General features: G+C 31.9%; 1 protein-coding gene across 17 annotated transcripts in view; it reads right to left on the bottom strand.

The window, feature by feature from the left end:
* LOC148626375 (uncharacterized) overlaps window positions 1-13,391 on the bottom strand; it is a 51,216-nt gene extending 37,825 nt beyond the window's left edge. For 11 of the 17 annotated variants that reach the window (XM_088570316.1, XM_088570319.1, XM_088570327.1 and 8 more), the window contains exons 1-2: window positions 13,183-13,390; window positions 5,746-5,890 (exon numbers count right to left, since the gene is read on the bottom strand). In XM_088570316.1, the coding sequence (XP_088426442.1) occupies window positions 5,746-5,890; window positions 13,183-13,351 (314 nt within the window). In that variant the 5' untranslated portion in view covers window positions 13,352-13,390. Of the gene's footprint in view, window positions 1-5,745; window positions 5,891-13,182 lie in introns of all 17 variants that reach the window. The other 6 variants (XM_088570313.1, XM_088570321.1, XM_088570325.1 and 3 more) reach the window with 1 other exon arrangement.
* Window positions 13,392-18,049: the final 4,658 nt, after the last annotated feature.

Below are 18,049 nucleotides of genomic sequence, written 5' to 3'. Positions count from 1 at the left end.
ATAACCAAACCAGGTAAAGTTCTCCCGACTGACTATAACTTATCACAAATGGGCACTGTGTACAGTCATGGGGGTAACCAAAATTTTCTTGACAAAACAAACTTGTCTGACTAAACCTTATGGCTCATGGGTTCTGTTCCACAACTAAATATTACATTCTAACATAAATATATGATACTTGTTTCTGATAAAATCCATATCAGTATACAAGTTGTACTAAAATCACTAACATCTGTCCTGAACACTTACAAATAATTTACTGTTCAGTTCCATTGATAACACAATTTTTTACATGTATCTTATTTCCTTTATTTATCTTTTTGGCAGAACTAAAAATCAACCTTTTTTTCAATTTTCTAAACATTTTTTTATTTCCCCACCTGGCAACCTTCACCAATTTTTTAAATTCTACTAAACAAATTGTCTTTAAAGATTTGAGTCACTGCCATGTTAGCATGACTAATTTTGGCAATTAATATGATATTTTAAAATCTACTAGTATTATATAACATGTATAACACAGAATGTTTTTTTTTCTTATCCTCTGTATATGAGTAACGTTTTGATGTGTCATTTGCATTGCTCTTGAGAGCCTTAGTTGTAGGGCCAGACTAAAAAATAGTTATGTTTGCCATAGCCAGTGTTAAATTTTTTTTTAAAAATTGAGTGAGTAGGTAGACAAATATTTCTTTTCTCGCTAGTCATTTCCCACTCTGTGTGTATTAGTTATATTGCCATTACAATTATTATGGAGCTAAAAAAATGTCTAATAAAACAACATGAAACTCAAAAAACAAACTTATTCTTAATGTTGGCATGGTAAATCATAAAATCTGTTTAATTTACTTTTAAAAACTTTCCTCCTTAAGATTCTAACAGTGCTACTTTACCATTACTTATTTTGCTTATTAAATCTGATTTTTTAAAAACTTCAATGTACCTTAACATAAATCTATTCACATTACTAGTGTGTTATGCATGTTAAGCATCAATTGTATTTCTATCAGTTGTAGTAAATCATTTTCACATACTTTAGAAGCCTATAAGTGTACCCTTAAACAATAAAAATATCCCTGAAACACTTTATCATTTGATACCCATTCCAGATAAAACATACAACAATATACCACAAGCATCTGTCTAAAACATACAATGGCTATACTGTTCACCTCCTATCATTATTGGCAGAAAAAAATACTTCACATATTTTACACCACAGATCAGATCAAATATTTGTACAAGGACAAGGGATAGGAGAGAAGAAATGTGTTCTTGTTGATTTCTTTATATCAATTGTACTTAGTCTCACCTGTCTTCAGTTCATATTTTATGATCTGTATATCCTTGGATTGTAATCATGAAACAGATCAGTAGATTGAAATAATAATGTTTTATAGAAGCAATTCAGAGAAACACTTTCAGCTATTCATTTACAGATCAATTGCCTTTCTTACATGTACATGTATATACAGCATATTCTACAGATAAAAGACCTGTTTATGCTACAATAAATGCACATTATGACAATTCGAATTTTTTGCCATATTTTATGAAAATGACCTAAAAATCCAGAATTTGTGAGATTCTGTAAAGGTAAATACCTTTGAGATAATTGAACATTGACACATTTTACAATCAAAAAAGAAGTTGTTTTTACACTATCAAAAAATAAGTTAATGTTGATCCAAAAAGTACATGTATTGTATCTGAACCTCTTTAGGAACAAGAGTTGATTCTAAGCTTTGAACCCAGTAGAAAAACCTTAGTTCTCTATTGTTTCTCTAAATGAACCCAATAACCCAGGAAAGACATCAGAGAAAATATAAAGCCTTAGTAATTCAGCACTAATTTCTATATAAGGGAAATATCGACTGACACTAGTATTTTAATTGATCATCCTTGCCGACCATGATTTAGATCAATTTACTGTAAACATTTGCCTTTTTCACCCTAACTATAATTACTAGACAGTCAAATTAGTTCTTCGATATTGATATAGCAATCCACATATCACACCACTGAAATAAATAGATTCTAGGAGTTTTCACTGATTCATTCATATTCCCAGCTGGTTCCTGACTGGTTCCCATGTCCTATGTGTATAGTTTACTTGATAGGGAAATTATATACAGTATATGAACTTCAATGACTCAGAGGCACATTAGCACATTAACATTGTTAAGGCACTGACATAATATGCTTCTAGATTTAAGTTTATAACATGATCCCTGAAGAATGAAGGAACACTAAATATGCAGGAAGCCTCGGAGGGGAAATTACTCTTTACACAACAGTTCATACTGAAGAATGAGAAAGGACAAAACAAGACATCAATGAACCAAATGAGAGAGGCAAGCTTGTATTATAATGTATATAACAACTCCCTATGTGCTTTAACAAATAGGTTGTGGACTTAAGCATGGGATTACCATTACAAAGACTTTCAAATCAGGGGGTAGCAGCTATTCTATAGAACATTGGGTAGGGGTTGGAATTAATGGTGGTCTGAGGTCCAAGACACTTAATTTCTGACTCGAGACTTTTCAAGTTTTATTTATCCTGGTCCTAGTCCTTAAACCATTGACACTTCATTGAACAGAGTTCTCCCCCAGACCAATGTAGCTCTGTGCTCCGCATTGCTATTTTATGCAGTGTTCTATCTGAAATTAGCTTCAGTTTAAATGCACTTCGGGCACTTCCAGTAATATTGAAGAAAATATTAAAGAGCTGTGCTTTGTCCAATAAACACTGCTTTTTTTCAAATTTATGGGGAGAACACGGTTGAGAATTTTTGGTTTTCCTAAAGAGAACAACTGATTTGATACTTGGAAAGTTGATGACCTTCCACTCTTGAAAATCAATTCGAAACCCTGATCAGGTTTCTGTAATTGGTGTCTTGAATCTCTTGCTGATGATGCTTTGAGAGCCAGCTTACTTAGAATACAATATCAATTTATATCATAGTTTTAAGCAGTAATAGATCATTAAGTACATTTATATAATTGTAAGTCTACACCAGGTAGCTTAAATTTCCTCTCAGAATCAGGAAATAATCAACCATGTTTACTTCCCCTTTCAAATGATCTTAGAACACATATATATGTAAAGTCATTATATAAAACTGATAAACAATTTCAACTGGTCTGGTCATTTTAAGAACTTTCTATAGCATGTACATCTAACCAAAAAAAAATTTACTTTGAAACATAGAATGTTTAAATGTAAGTTTGGAGCTTCCGAAGTATTATCTGATCACTAAAAATAAAACATCTTTTTTCAAGAAAATAAATCATTCATAACCTTTTTTTTTATCAGGTAGTAAAATAATAATTGGCTTTTTAAGAAATACTTAACTTGACTAAGAAATCTGCTTATAATATAAACTGTGTGGCACAATGAAATTATTCTCTGACACATGTTGACTCCATCAGCACTATGGAAACTGATTTATTCAACGGGTCATAGTTTTCCTTTCCTTGTCTACCCCTGACTTGACTTTTTATGAGCAACTCGGCGGGTGTTTCTAGAAAAGCAGAGGACACTTACCCTACCGGTGCACCTGGTCCAAGCTCCCAGTTTTTAGTGGAGTCCAAGTTGCTCATTTACTTTTGTTACTTTGTATGTTTGATTTTAGTTACTTTATGTTCTTTGTTGTGTATGTTTCCATGTCTGATCTTTGTCCCTGGATTACATTCTTTTGATTACCGCTATAAACTTGGTTCCCTTGATTACTCTTTAGGTTAAGCAAATATAATACTCTTCATTCTTACAAAATAATTCAAGAAAAGGAGTAGGAATATCAAGTTTTTAATCATGTACATGTATTTTAATGTAAACAAGTCCCCATAACAACAACTTTACCCTCCAACAACCACTTATATCAGCCTCCTGATTAAATTTGCCTGATTAAACTTCTCACCAATCGTAAATATAAACAATAAAAACAGTTAGCCTGAATCTCAGTAAAAAATCTCCTTCATATCTTCTATTGATTACTATCTTGTCTGACTCATCTATTTCTAGAATCCCACCCTTCCTTGTGTCAATATAATTCACTTGAACAATCTTAATATATTATTCTGTAATTACTGCAGAGCTGAAGAGGACGAAATTTTTGGCAATAGCTGGATTAATGCCACTTGGCCTGTGGTACAATACCACATTCAATCTTCATCCTTCGTAGAATTTAGTTTCCTCAACTACAAATGCTGGGGTATAGCAGCAGGTGCAACAGCCTCAAAACTAACAGTTTTTGTATGTACAGCATGAGAAATTTACACTACAAGTTTTATATTTTAACAAGGAGTTTTACAAAGCATGCATACATTGTACTGATCCCCCTTTTCACAAGCCATCTGAATCGCTGTACCTATAAAAATGTGTGTGCTAAACCTCTAGATACAATGTTTGATACATGTTCTTAAATCCCATAAAACATCTATTCTCAACCTAAAACTGCACTTTAAATATCCTTCGCACTGTACTAAGAAGGAATCATTAACTTGAAATTTTTCACTACATATTCATCTAACATCATAATGGAACAGTTTTATTTGAAACAAAAAATGGTAATTGTGATAATTCATAGCAACACGAGACATACATGTAAATCTGATTATAATATGTAGTAACAGTGGCAACAATACAGATCTTAGCAGGGGAGTTGTAACTGGTGATAATATTTCATCAAGATGAAGAAATTTAATTACATGTACTTAAGAAAATTATCTTTCCAGAGTTTAATCATCAAGGAGAAGTTGTACAAAACTGCTACAGAATTAAATTTTTGCAGGGAACAGACAGAATGAACATACAGACAGACTGACCAATCGTCACATCAGTCACATATTTTGGTGGGTCACAAGAAAGATTTTATGTTAAATGTCCTTGAACAAATTTTTTGTTGACATTATGTCAGTCATTAATAGAAAATAAGTAGTTCTAACCACCAAGTAATTAAAACACTTCCTGAACTTGTACCTTTTTGTGTTTACCCCATACTAATACATTTCATAAAAATGTCAAAATTATAGTCTAACTTCCATTGGACAATACTGAATTGGCACGTTCACAACTTAGATATTTGTATACAAAGCCTAACCACATACATGTAAGCTTACAATGAAACTGCAATTGATCACTGTTCTATACAAATTGGAATGATATCTTTTTGGTATCATTCAGAGATGAGACTGCTTAAGCCATTAAACTTTGAAAAGAGATAAAAACGTAAATACATCAGTCTTCCAAATTATACAGCAGTCAAGCAGTATAAAGTTAAGCTGTCATTTTTTAAATGATCAGGCCTATCTGATCTAACTGGCTGAATCAGGCTGATTGTTTTAAACAACTGATTTATGTACATTGAAATCTGTCTAACCTGAACCCTGAAAAAAAAACCCTGAAAACCTGTCAAAACCCTAACACCTATAAAGTCTCTATACATGTATTTCAACTTAAATGTGTTTTGAACCTGCATAAACCAAACACCTGCCTAAACCTAACAAAGTCCAGAAGGGATTCGGTTAAGGCAGGTTTCACTATACAAATTAGAATACACAAATAAATACATATAATATATTAGACAATACAGCCAAGAAAGCCTGACACAACAGGTCACTTGGTTCTTTCATTTTAGAAAGAAATGCCTGTCAAAAGTAGGAATTTGGTTCCGAGAGATGTGTTAAAAATACAATGTATTTATAATAGAATTAAAATCAGTGAAAAATACTAGGAAACTCTTACCTTAAATTAAGGAAAGTAAGATTGTGTAGTTGAACTATGGCCTCTGGTATAAATTTAATGACATTATGATAACAGTTTAATTCCTCTAACATGGCATGATCACACACTTCTTTAGGTATCTCAGCAAATCTGTTCTTAGACAGGTCTGAAAAAAAAAAAGATTATAAGTCTCACATCTTCAACTTTAAGCCATCCAGACAAAAACAAATTATACATGTATTGATATTTTCATTTGAACATAAAGATAGAAAGAAAATTCAAGTTAAACAACTATTTTGCTTCCAAAAAACTGTTCAAACTGACATTTAGGAAAAAAGGGTCGGCCCAAATGTCCAGTATAAAGTTTCTTTAAGAGTGACACATAATATATTTCTATTTCTGCTTGCAAGTCCAAAATTACAGACAAGTTATCCCCAATTTTCATGAAATTTTAGATGTGTTTAGACTCTGTCATTATAGCCAATCTAATTAAAACTGGACCTATCAATTATCCCATCCAATCACATGCAGTGACTGAATGGAACAACTGATAGGTCTAATTTTAATTAGATTGTGATTATACCCTATACAGAGTTTAGCACAAAGGTACAGGTAAACATAACACAAGCTCCACACAGATTCATTAAACTGTTATGGGAAATTAGCTAACAGTGTGGGGAAAAAAGAGGACAAATGTGACTAGCTTTTCCTTAAAGAATTCACAAAAGTATGGGTTTCAAGGGATAAGAGAACTTCAAATGAATTAACTACCTTCACAACAAAACTTATACAATATAAAGCATTTGAACAGCTTTATATGCTGGTAAGGAAAACAGTAGCAGGTCTAAAAGTGTTGAAACTTATATTTTGTTGACTTTGTTTATTTCAAATACTATTAAAAATGTCCAATACTGGCCTAGAACCTCTCCCTGTTCCAAATAATTCATTTTCTGCACCTGGGAGAGGTAGCAAAAATAATTTCACAAGGTAAGCCTTTCCTGAATAGCCAGCTGTGAAAATAATTAGTACCACCCTCACTTAATTATTAAACTAATGTGTTTTATCTATTATAAGATGGGACAAAAACAAATTATAACAATATAAGCAAGAGACCTTACATATCTCTGACTAGTACAAACAAATTATTTTCATGTGTCATTTTGTATTAGACTGTTCTAATAAAAACATCCAGAATAATTTTGTCTTTACTTAGTAGGCCTTAGAAGAAAAGAATAACACATTTTTTTTTTCACGAAAATGGCATCTAAGGTATTTTCCTATAATTAGCATGCTAACTTCACGTAATTTACATTTAGATGTAAATGAAACTTAACTAGGTGGCAACTGCAACAATAATTTGGTACACAAGAGTCCACATTTACATTAAAGAGTAAGAGTTTTTCTGTTTCTGATGTTTTTCTATGACAGACAGGTGCATGCAACAGTATCTGTCATGTGTAAAATAGCCAATGGCAGTATGAAAAGTAAAAGTAGTCCATTAAAGTTCATCTGTTGAAGGTCTGGGTTTTCTTCCACTCATGAGAGATATTCTTTGACTTTTCACTCGTTCCACTGCACTCCACTTGTCAAAAGACAGAAATTTTCACTTGTGAAAGAAATCCCAGAACATATTACGTCTTCAACCTTACAAGTTTCAAATCAATGGTCAACCTGAGGAAATCAAATCCCTTCAAAAACAGGTGAAGGTCCTGGACCTATATCAATTTCAAAAGCCCTTAGTAAAAAATCAAGGGATCTGGACCTTGATCCACCACTTGTTAATCCATTCCTGTTCCCTGTAGAGTACAAATTGGACTATTATTCGTATAATATATTAGACCTTTAAAAAAAATTACATGTGTTTCCGTTACCCTGATCAACTTACATTTTTTGTGACTACCCTAAGATTTTTTTTTGCATTTTTTGACAAGTACAAAACAAGTAAAAAACTTCAGGAAAAAAGAAGTTTTGCCTACATGTCGACTCTACTTGGCTACTATTTTAGACATGTTAGTTGAAAGACAGGTATTTTTTTCTTTGCCTTATTCCATTGTCCCTACTGAAAACATAGAAAACAGAAAACATTGATTGTATACAATAAAACCTAATAACAGCCATGAAATGTTTTCAATAATTAGTGAGATTTCCCTAGACAAAAATTACAAATGATTTCATGGCCCATGATGTTATCAGGACCTTCTATTTTCTAATCATTATTACCCTGGAATGTTAATTAATGTGATATTTACTTGGGATCAATAAAACCTGTGTAAGTTTTCCGATTTAGCCAAATCAGCTTTTTTGTAAATTATCCAATAAAATTTCAAGAATTTCTGTCTTCAGTGGCAATACTAGAAATCAATGCATTTGAAGTTTTTCTAATCAATGAATGATGTATTGCTGATGTATTGGTTTTATTCTAAATGTCAGTTCTGGAATTAATTTCTGGATTATGCTGTATGCAACTGTGATATAAAATTAACTTTTTTTTATTTTTCAATTTCTTAAATAGAATAATTCTTAAATTATTTTTTTTGTACTGAGTGACAGGAGTCCAAACCTAAACCCAACATCTTACACAGTTTACAGGAAAGGCTCTTAAATTACAACAGAATTTTGGTCAGGAAATATTATCAACTACTTTTCCATGGCATGATAAAAATTTGAATTTATTGTACATGTAGAATTCTGTAAAATACAATTGATTACTTTGAATGTTCTGGCTGCTTTGATTCTGAACAGTTTACTTTCATTAAGGTCTTGCCATAAAAACTAAAATTTTCATAATTCTAGACCTTGGAGATACAGGTTTAGTCCATTGGAAAGTGATAACTGCATCAGAGATGTACAGTATGCAATACAAAGGTACTGTCACATTATCCAGTCTGTTGAGTTTTAGTAATTTCTATCTTGCACTTAAAAAGCCAAAACATACAAGAGCAGATACTTGCATTTATCTCTTCTTCTAAATTAATGTTGCAATATTATTACCCATATCAGCTGGCATTAATTCAATAGATATAATAAAGTTTTCTAAACATTCAAATCAGTGTGCCAAAATATTTAAGGCAGTACGCTGTAGTTTTAGTTATCACTGTTGAAGTGAGCCTGAACAACTGCTAGATCAGATTGGATTGGATCAATCATTGATATCAGATGTATCAGAGAATTAAACTGGGACATTCATCATGACCTTCATCAGATCTTAGTCAAGATTAAATCATTTCTTACAATTTACAAGCATAGACAACCAGACATCGCCAATGTACAAGTATACAGACATTGGATTAAGACTCTATGTACATAACACTAAAAACCAAGTACAAGAAGGTTATTATTTAGTTAGCAGAGTTTGCGAAATTTGTCTGATCTGTCCAAGCTAACAGGCATAATTAGGGCTAGTCCAGCCCTAAAAATATCAGTCTAAAATATCTGTGCAGACCTATGTTTGACTGGCTTAAGGTTACACAGCTATTCTACACAGAACTTTAAAAAAATATCTGTCAAAAATATAGACAGAACATTACATTTTGTAGGATCTTGGACTGACAGTGTAATGAATTGTTTTCACGAACTCTGAAATATCATTATTGGCTCTAATCTAAAGAGTTGTCTAACAGGCTATAGTGACCCAGGTTCATAGTTAGCAGGGGTCCACTTACCACTGGCTCCTAAAAATTGTATTGTGGTTGTAAAGAGCTATACATATTGACTACCAAAATTTATGTTGTCAGCTACCAAGCCAAAATTTTAGGTTAAAACCAAGCAGTCATTGCAAGATTTGACCTTAACCATTAATAAGTTGTGGGTATTATCAATTAACATTTTACACAACCAAACAAAAACTATATCAACCAGTTCCAATTGTGTTAAAATTTAGAACTTTCGTGATATAGAGCAATATAGTGCTCTTTCCAAGAGATCAGTACATTTTTATTTAGGTAAATGTGCAGAAATATGAGAAAATGTTGGTTTTTTACCCAAATTATTCCAAAACCTTTAGGTCAATCATTAATAATTCAGTTTGATACACTGTGTATGTAGATTATCTTTGTTTCCTGTGTTCACTTTCAGACCATGTTTTTGTAATTTGATGTACAAGTACTTGAATTATCCCACTACGGGTACTTAGGTATATTTTTGTGATACTGTATTCTAACTTTTTTCCTTGAGATAGAAATCCATACACATTTTTCAATTTGTTGTGCAGAAAGAAGAAAAATGCTCGTTTTTTTGCCCTTACATGTTTTCCTAAACAGTAGGTGTCAAAACTGCAATATTCAATCCAAGTAAATTTTGTGGTATGGAACCTTATGGTGCAATTTCATTGAGACAAATACAATCATACCTAAGTTATTCTGCCAAAACCAATGACTTCAGACAATGACATTAATAATGGCAAAACCAATGCAGTTCCAAAACATTTAAACAACCACAAATTTTTTGAAGTGGTGTAAGAAGTTAAAGACAGAGAGTAGAAAATTTATCTGGAAAACTTGAAGGACAATATAAAAAGACCAATCACATCCAAAATTTTTCCACTTGAAAATCATGCCACCCAATTTTTTTAATAATCAAAAATTTCAACTTGAAAAGTTCTAACTTAATTTAGTGTTCTCCCTAAGATTTAGAGATAGCATCCTGGTATCCCCTGAATTTCAATACAGCATCTTGCATCTAAAAATTATAGCATCACATCTGTATTGGGCCCTACAGAAAGTTCTTTTTGGAAAGCATCCTGGTAAAAAATATAGTATCAGGGCAATGTGATGCTACATGTATATGGCCCTAGGGAGACAATTGAATAATTTGGTTGACTGTGTCTGGTCGGAGAAGAAAATTACAAAACTGGATCATATACAGAACTGTAAGAGTAAAACAAAATCATACCAGTGAAATGTATAGACATGTACATGTATCTAAACGTAAACTTCTATAGCAAACATGCAAGTAAATTTTTTGCCTAAATCTGATGCAAGTGGTGGTCCAATGCCATTGATACAAAAAAGACATGACCTTTATCTAAGACCTGAACAAGTGTGTACACAAAAGGATAGATCTTTATAATATATTCAGTAGGGTGACATTGATAAAGAGATTTTAAAATCAAATAAATCATTTGTCAATCAGAGATTACTATCAAACATTTTTTTCTACTTCACTTGCTAGCATTTATGCAAAGGTACTAAAGGAAATAGTGGTTATGTTCACACATTTTTGACAGTACTGGCAAGCTGCATAAAATTTAATCTGTTGGATTAGATATCACATACTAGAGCACAGCCTAGGGATCCTAAATAACAGGGTGTATAAGGAATTCCAGTCCATGCAATTAATCATGCATGTAACTAAGATTGGAGCAGATTCACTGAAAAGATGTCTCAGTGATACATTACAAAAAAGTTCAAAGGGACATAACTCCCACAAAATTTAAGGGATACAATGTTTCCTGGTAATATGCAAAACTACATATTGTGCTTTTACTATAAAACAATTTTCATGTTTCTGTTTAGTATTTTAAGAGGAGTTGTGATGACAAAACAGAACTGATGGATGGACTGCCAATTGTTATACCTTCTAAAACTTCATTGTGTGGGATATAAAAATAAAATGAATGTATTAGTAACCTTTGCATCTATAGGAAAGAGCTGTGGAAAAGCTACTAATTATCAAAATGCAATAAAACATTTTCAAAAATTCTGTGACATGACTAGAACTATGTAAATGTAAAAGATGTCTTCTAATGCTGTTTAAAAAGTCATTTTTCCTACAAAATATCTCAAATCAAACTAGCAATGTATTACATTTGTACATGTATTTATAAATACATGTAATTTCTACAATTCTTTAAAATACATTCTATATTCATGTATCATGGGAGAAATTAGCCATAAGATTTCAGATAAAATGTATCCACCAAGTGTAGCAGACAGACAAGCACATAAAATAACCATGTCCATCCATCAATTTGGGACCAACGAACAAAAAAAAGCACATGATGCAAATTACCCAAAAAAAAACATAAAAATGTATGTTGTACCTGAAAAATTTGCGGTTTTGGATCTAAAACCTTAGACCAACATCATCAAATCACATACCGTTGTAGAAAATGCTTTTTGCAGCATCATTCAAATTTTTTTCATTCTAGCGCAATGGAAATTGACACCTGGACCAAATCAATCTCACTGTTTTTATTAATACTTTGAGATCCTTGTTTTTTGTTTATTTCTGGAGTTGATACACAATAATTTAGAGAAACCCTATGTCAAAGAAAGTATAACTACAAGGCTCAAAGACTTCTCTTTGATGTACATATGTACTTTCAAGCCAGTAGGACTCTTTGAGAATACAATTTGTAGTTGGAAAGAATAAAGGGAATTTTCTTCAGGTTTCAGTGGGACCCATCAAGAAGAAATGTGTGAATGCCATGATAAGAACCCTATAGGAAGTACTGTCGATTCGAATGAAATCCCAAAACATCTATGATTGCTACCAATCAGTTTTTGTAGTCACTTCTAATATGTAATTTTGATTATGTGTGTGGCCAGGTTTGTTTTTTTTTCTTAGAGATCACAAATTAAAATCAGTGGCCTCCTCTGCCACTATGACCCCCTGTGAAAAATTTCTACATCTTACATAGATTGAACAATGCAAGTAAATATTTAGTAGTCATTATAAAGGTCTACACATAGTGGGTGATCTCTGTATTCAACTGAAACTGTCTAAACTGAAAAAGAATACAATCCCACCTGGATGAAAATGTCAGCCCAAGGCCAGTATACATGTACCAAACTGTATGTAGTTAAATAAATTATACCAGGGTCATCATTGCAAGAACATGCATTGGAAACCCTAATTTATAGATCTGGAAAAAATCAATGTATGAGTTAAGGAAGTTAACACCATAGGGGAAGTAAAGGGGGGGGGTAACTTGTTTTCAATACTTCTTTTTTGTTGGTAGAATGATATTTTTCAACTTCCAACTGGAACAATCTTGTTAAAACCCTGCAATTAACGTAAAACCTGGTACAGTTCTTCTGATTTATTTACAAATATTTGGAATGCCCTTTGCTGTCTCCCATTTATCCTGATGATAAAGTCCCAAAAAAAAACCTAGGACTTCGCTCGCACTTACTCATATTATGAGATTTCAGTAAGTGGCATGTCTCTTGTATATTATGTCTCTGGCCAGTCTGAGTGAAGAGAGTTCAACTACAATTACAAGTGTAGTCATACTCAGAATGCAGTACCGCCAGTAGTGTATTATCGAGTGTGACAAATGACATTCCAACAAGTGTTTACAAATTGATGACACACCGGTTTCGAGGAAAACTTAACACATACGTGATACTTGTTAATATAACGTGATCTAAATCGGCTATATCTAGACACTAAAACAAGAGAGATGAAGAAGCTGACAAGAAAAATGTAAACAAAACGGATGGAGGGGACACTCACCAGCTGATATTGTATCGATTAAGTCATATCTAGTGGCTATCTTAGGATATTCTCTTAGTTTTCTACCGCACAGACATATCGCTCCTGTTGACTGTGCTTCTTCGTATATCTTTTCCAGTGTTTTATGTGATGTTGGGCTCTGTGTTCCGGTGCTGAAAGTAGTCGCCATTTTGCACTTTCATGTTGGATTCAGATTACATTGCGCAAGCGCAAATTTCTAGCATAATTTTGTACTGGTTCCCTGTCAGAATAATCAAAGTACCGAAGCACTGTATCAACGATGGCATGTTCCATATTTTTTAAATGTTGATATCAGCAGTTTTTCTATAGTAAATATTTCATTTATTCTTTGTCTGTAATTTACATTTAACTAATTATAGCATAAAGATCTTTCCACATGTGTATGTTTCATCAATATATTGAATTTGACTTTCAACAAGAGGGTGAATTTAATATTTGAAGGTTATATCCATTGTATATGCTTGAATATTTATTTTTTTTTTTTTCATCAGCAGCCAAAGTATTATTTTTCTTTTTTTGTTGAAAATATACATTATTAAGTAATGGAGGAAACAATTTTTTTTCTGTCTGTGGCTGATCCAAAAAAAAACTTTGCTCAAATTTGGATTTTTTTCAAGATAATCCCAGGCCTCTCCCTCAGTATAAAAAATAGTCGTTGCCCAACAATAAAATGCTTCACTGAGCACAGCCTGATATAATCACAGATGTAGTACCCTGAACAGTTGGGGCAACCATTCAAGCTCAATACAGCTCTTAGATATGTTTGATACAGAATAAGAGTTAGACCAAACCAAAGTGGTCCCTTTTAGGACCACAATTCCTAAACAGTCCAAGGCACAACCTCCAAACTCAATTTGAGATACGACACTTTGTGGCACAATTTCTAAGGGATCAAAAGCCTTTAACTCAAGTTATTATTCAGACATACCTGGCACCTTTATATTCCTAAATGATTCTGTCATAATCCCAGCATTTCCTTTGTGGTATGGCAAATTTTGGTACAATTTCAAAGAGTATAGTCCTGAAATCAGGAAAATGCATGTTTGTTTTTTTTTGGCCTGTCATTCCTGAACTATTAAAATCCAAACACAAAAATAAATTCCAGTCTTCTTTTGGTGGTATGACATCTTTAGGTACAATATTGTCCAGACATCAAGAAAATGCTTTTTTTCTGGTCCCTAATTTCAAAATGGTTACACATCAAGTCACATCCCCTTAACTCAACTTATTGTCTAGACATTAAATGTCTACAGATTACAACAGCATACCATTATATGACAACTTTTTTTTTGTGGTTGAACAAAAATGTGGTCTATTTATGTCCTATTCATGGTCTTTGAAATAATTTGCAATCAATAATTCCTTATCTTTACAAACCTATTTTGAACTACAGATGTGTTACATCATACTCACCTTGATGACCAAGATGAAAACACTTTGACTTGGTAAATTCACTGTCAAGAATTTAAGTGTAATACATGTATGCACATTGTAAATGGAATGCCACCGGGTCCTATCTGACTTCTTAAGTCCAAATTTTGCAAATTATAAACAAAGACTGATGGAGAAGCATTCAGACTATACTTATAGTGAATGCCATCTCATTTTTTCCTTGAGCTAACTGATTTACTGGGTATTCTACAAGTAAAACTTTCATACTATGTATGTTTGATTCACAAGTATTAACTGGTTGTTTGGAGGAACCCTCTTTTTTTTGTTGGTCATATATAAAAATAAGATGAAAATCAAAAGGTGTCCTAATGTCTTAGTACTACCAAGTAAGATCAAACAAATGGAGTTAACCACATCCTTGAAGCAGTAGATAAATTAAGACAAACAAAAAACATGATCTACACAATAGCATTAAAGTAAAGGATAGAAAATAGTGCTATTGAAACTACAACAATATGATCTATGGTTCAAAGGACATAAGAGAGAAGTCATACAAGTTTATCACATTTATTGACAAGTTTATGGTAAAGAGAATTCCTCTACCTTTATAATTCACATTTACACTGCATCCAGACAGTGTTGGAAAAGTGAAAACAAATATTGTACTTTGTAAAGATTTCTCATACTGGGAACAACAGAAATGAAATGTACGAGGGACTTTTGTAAGTAAGACAAGCCTTTGCTGGAATACATAAAATAAGGAAGAAAAAACTTTACAGCTGAAGTTAATACAATTTATATTATTGTGTAAGCACTTCTTTTATTGAGAGACATTAACTAATTATTTGAACTTTTTTTCTTTTATCTGGTTGACATTTTTCTCTCTCTTTAATATACAGGACAAGATAATCAAAAACATCTGTCAAAACATTGGTAGTGATTGGGATATATCTCAATCATTTTCTTTTAAAGTTTTGAATAAAAATAATGTCACATACCACCAATGTGTAGTCACTGTACTAGACTATTTTGGAAACTTAATATTTTCAAAAATAAGTGTACAGTAAAATGAATAAAAACTGCCAAAGTTGGATTACTGATAAACAGAATAATAGTTACTTATGATTTTGTTAATGACAATATCATGTGGAATATCTCAACTAGCATTGATGTGCTTGTAATATATTTCACATGATATTGTCAGTAATAAAATCAAAAGTGAAAATATTCCTACTTGAGAAGTCAAACCTTGAATTACTTGACTTTTCCCCTTAAGGAGATTAGGGCTGTTGACAAGTCCTATCCAAAGAAAGCATTCAAAACTAAAACCTTATATGGTAATTGATAGCATTCAACAACAATTAAAATTAAATCAGATTTAATAATTGCTAAAACTGTCAAAGATTATCACTGAAAAAAAAACAAAAAAAAAACATGATACTGTCTGTCAAGTAGGATACTTTCAATATCACATTTGATAAAGTAAATGAACGAATTAGTAAGTTTTATTCATCTGGGGTGCCATTTCTTATTGATGATAAAAACACTTCCACCACACAGAACTGCCATTTGGAAATAGTATTGTATATCTAATACGTAGTTTTAGCTTTCACTTAAATGACAATATTGAATTGTTCTTAAAAGACAGATGGTCAATTTTCATATATGAAGAATTGCTAAAATAACACACCTTACACCATTGAACAACTGAAAATACTAAGTTAATTTATCTTTTTTTTCTATGAGGTGCTTTTTACTAAGCTGAACAAAGAGTAACAAAATATCTAAAATTAATCTGCTGTAGTCGAAGCACATTGTTTTTTTTTAGTTTACTGTATGAAATCAATGAGTTTATGAAGACTATATTTGACTAATATTCCTTCTCTTAGAAAACTATTTTGGTTTAAGGAAACAGAAAAACTTAATTAGAAATTAGAAGGCATGAGGACATTTTGTGGACAGTAGGCAGGAAATTATTTATCTTCATCAACTAAACCTCCTAAAATATTTCTTCATCCTAGTGTCTTTCATCTTTACAGAACTTTTTTCGTAACACATGACTTCACTCACATCAAACATACAAATTTCTTTAACATAAGTAAAGACAAATACAAATAAATTCCACTTCAAAAGTGGATTTTTAACTCATATATTCAGAAAGTAAGCTTTTGTTAGTCTTGTTCCTCAATATGTAAATTGTAAAATATATTTCTAAGATATTAATATATTCCAATTTTAGAGTCATAATTATGAATAAAACATGAAACCTGCTGGTATGTTGAGAATACAAAACAAAAGTTAAAACTTCTAAAACTTGGATTATATCAGAGTTTTCTGCTTAAAAGAATCAAAAAGAGACAATATTTTATGGAGAAAAATAGATATTAAGATGTCATACTATAAATTGTTTCCTGGATATTTTATGTAAAGTTAAAAGTTTAACATAAGGGGATGGAGCTAGTATTCCATTTGTTGAATGAACATTATCTGATACCTTAGGTAGATAACTAACTGGACAAGTAAAAAGATTTAAACTTTCTACCAAGCATTGCTTCAAATTCCTATGAAATAATGGAAAGTTTTTCTCCCAGTCATAGGCTTCATTCACACCACATGAGCAAGTGATTAAAAATTTTTAATTTCCTGCCACGCTTACCACCCTTACCATGTTTACCATGTTTACAGTTGTTATTCATATGGTTAATCAATTAAATACTTGATGATTTACGAATGTTATTAACATTTTAAAAGATTAATTTGTAGTGTATCAAATAATCATAATGGTAGTGATATCGATGACACAATGACATGATGACTGGAGGGGAGGTCCTTGATGACGTAGTTGATGTTGAGAGAATTTAGGGTGTTGTTTAATAATTTTTTATAGTTTTATTCATGGGAGAAACATATTCTCCCTCTTTCTCTCAGGGATTAAAAGATTTCTCCACTCTCGATAGTTAAATTTTAGATTTTAACTATCTTGAGTGGAGAAATCCTGTAATCCCCACGAGATTGAAGGAGAATCTATATATATATCTCCCAAATGTCCAATTAACTACCTAAGGAAGTTAATAATGTAATAGGCATTCAATCATAAGAACACCAACTTTATCCCCTAAATTAACTAATCAATTCCCTGTCATTATGAGCTGAAGTTTACTCTACAAAGCTGAAATGAGCAGTTCAATTTGAACTTAAAAATACTTGATAACTCTATCATTCACATACACATCAACAAACATCAGAAAATACTACGATTCACATTTCCTCAAGCAGACCTAAAATCATTCATTCAACAAATAAAATATAACAAATAAATTCTGCAGTAACTGCATAGATATACATTGAAGTGGACAGTCTTTTTTCGACTAAAATAAATAAGAAGTTCTGCAAGTTTACTGTAAAAATATTGATGCGATTTGGAGTCAAGGCTTCAAATAAGTTTCTATAGATC

This window comes from Perna viridis, chromosome 2 (assembly GCF_037379345.1).
Source record: "Perna viridis isolate PV_CMFRI_1.1 ecotype Kerala chromosome 2, ASM3737934v1, whole genome shotgun sequence".
NCBI classification, from domain to species: Eukaryota; Metazoa; Mollusca; class Bivalvia; order Mytilida; family Mytilidae; genus Perna; species Perna viridis.
Note: the sequence above shows the minus strand (reverse complement) of the source record. Positions and strands in the feature narration are given on the sequence as shown.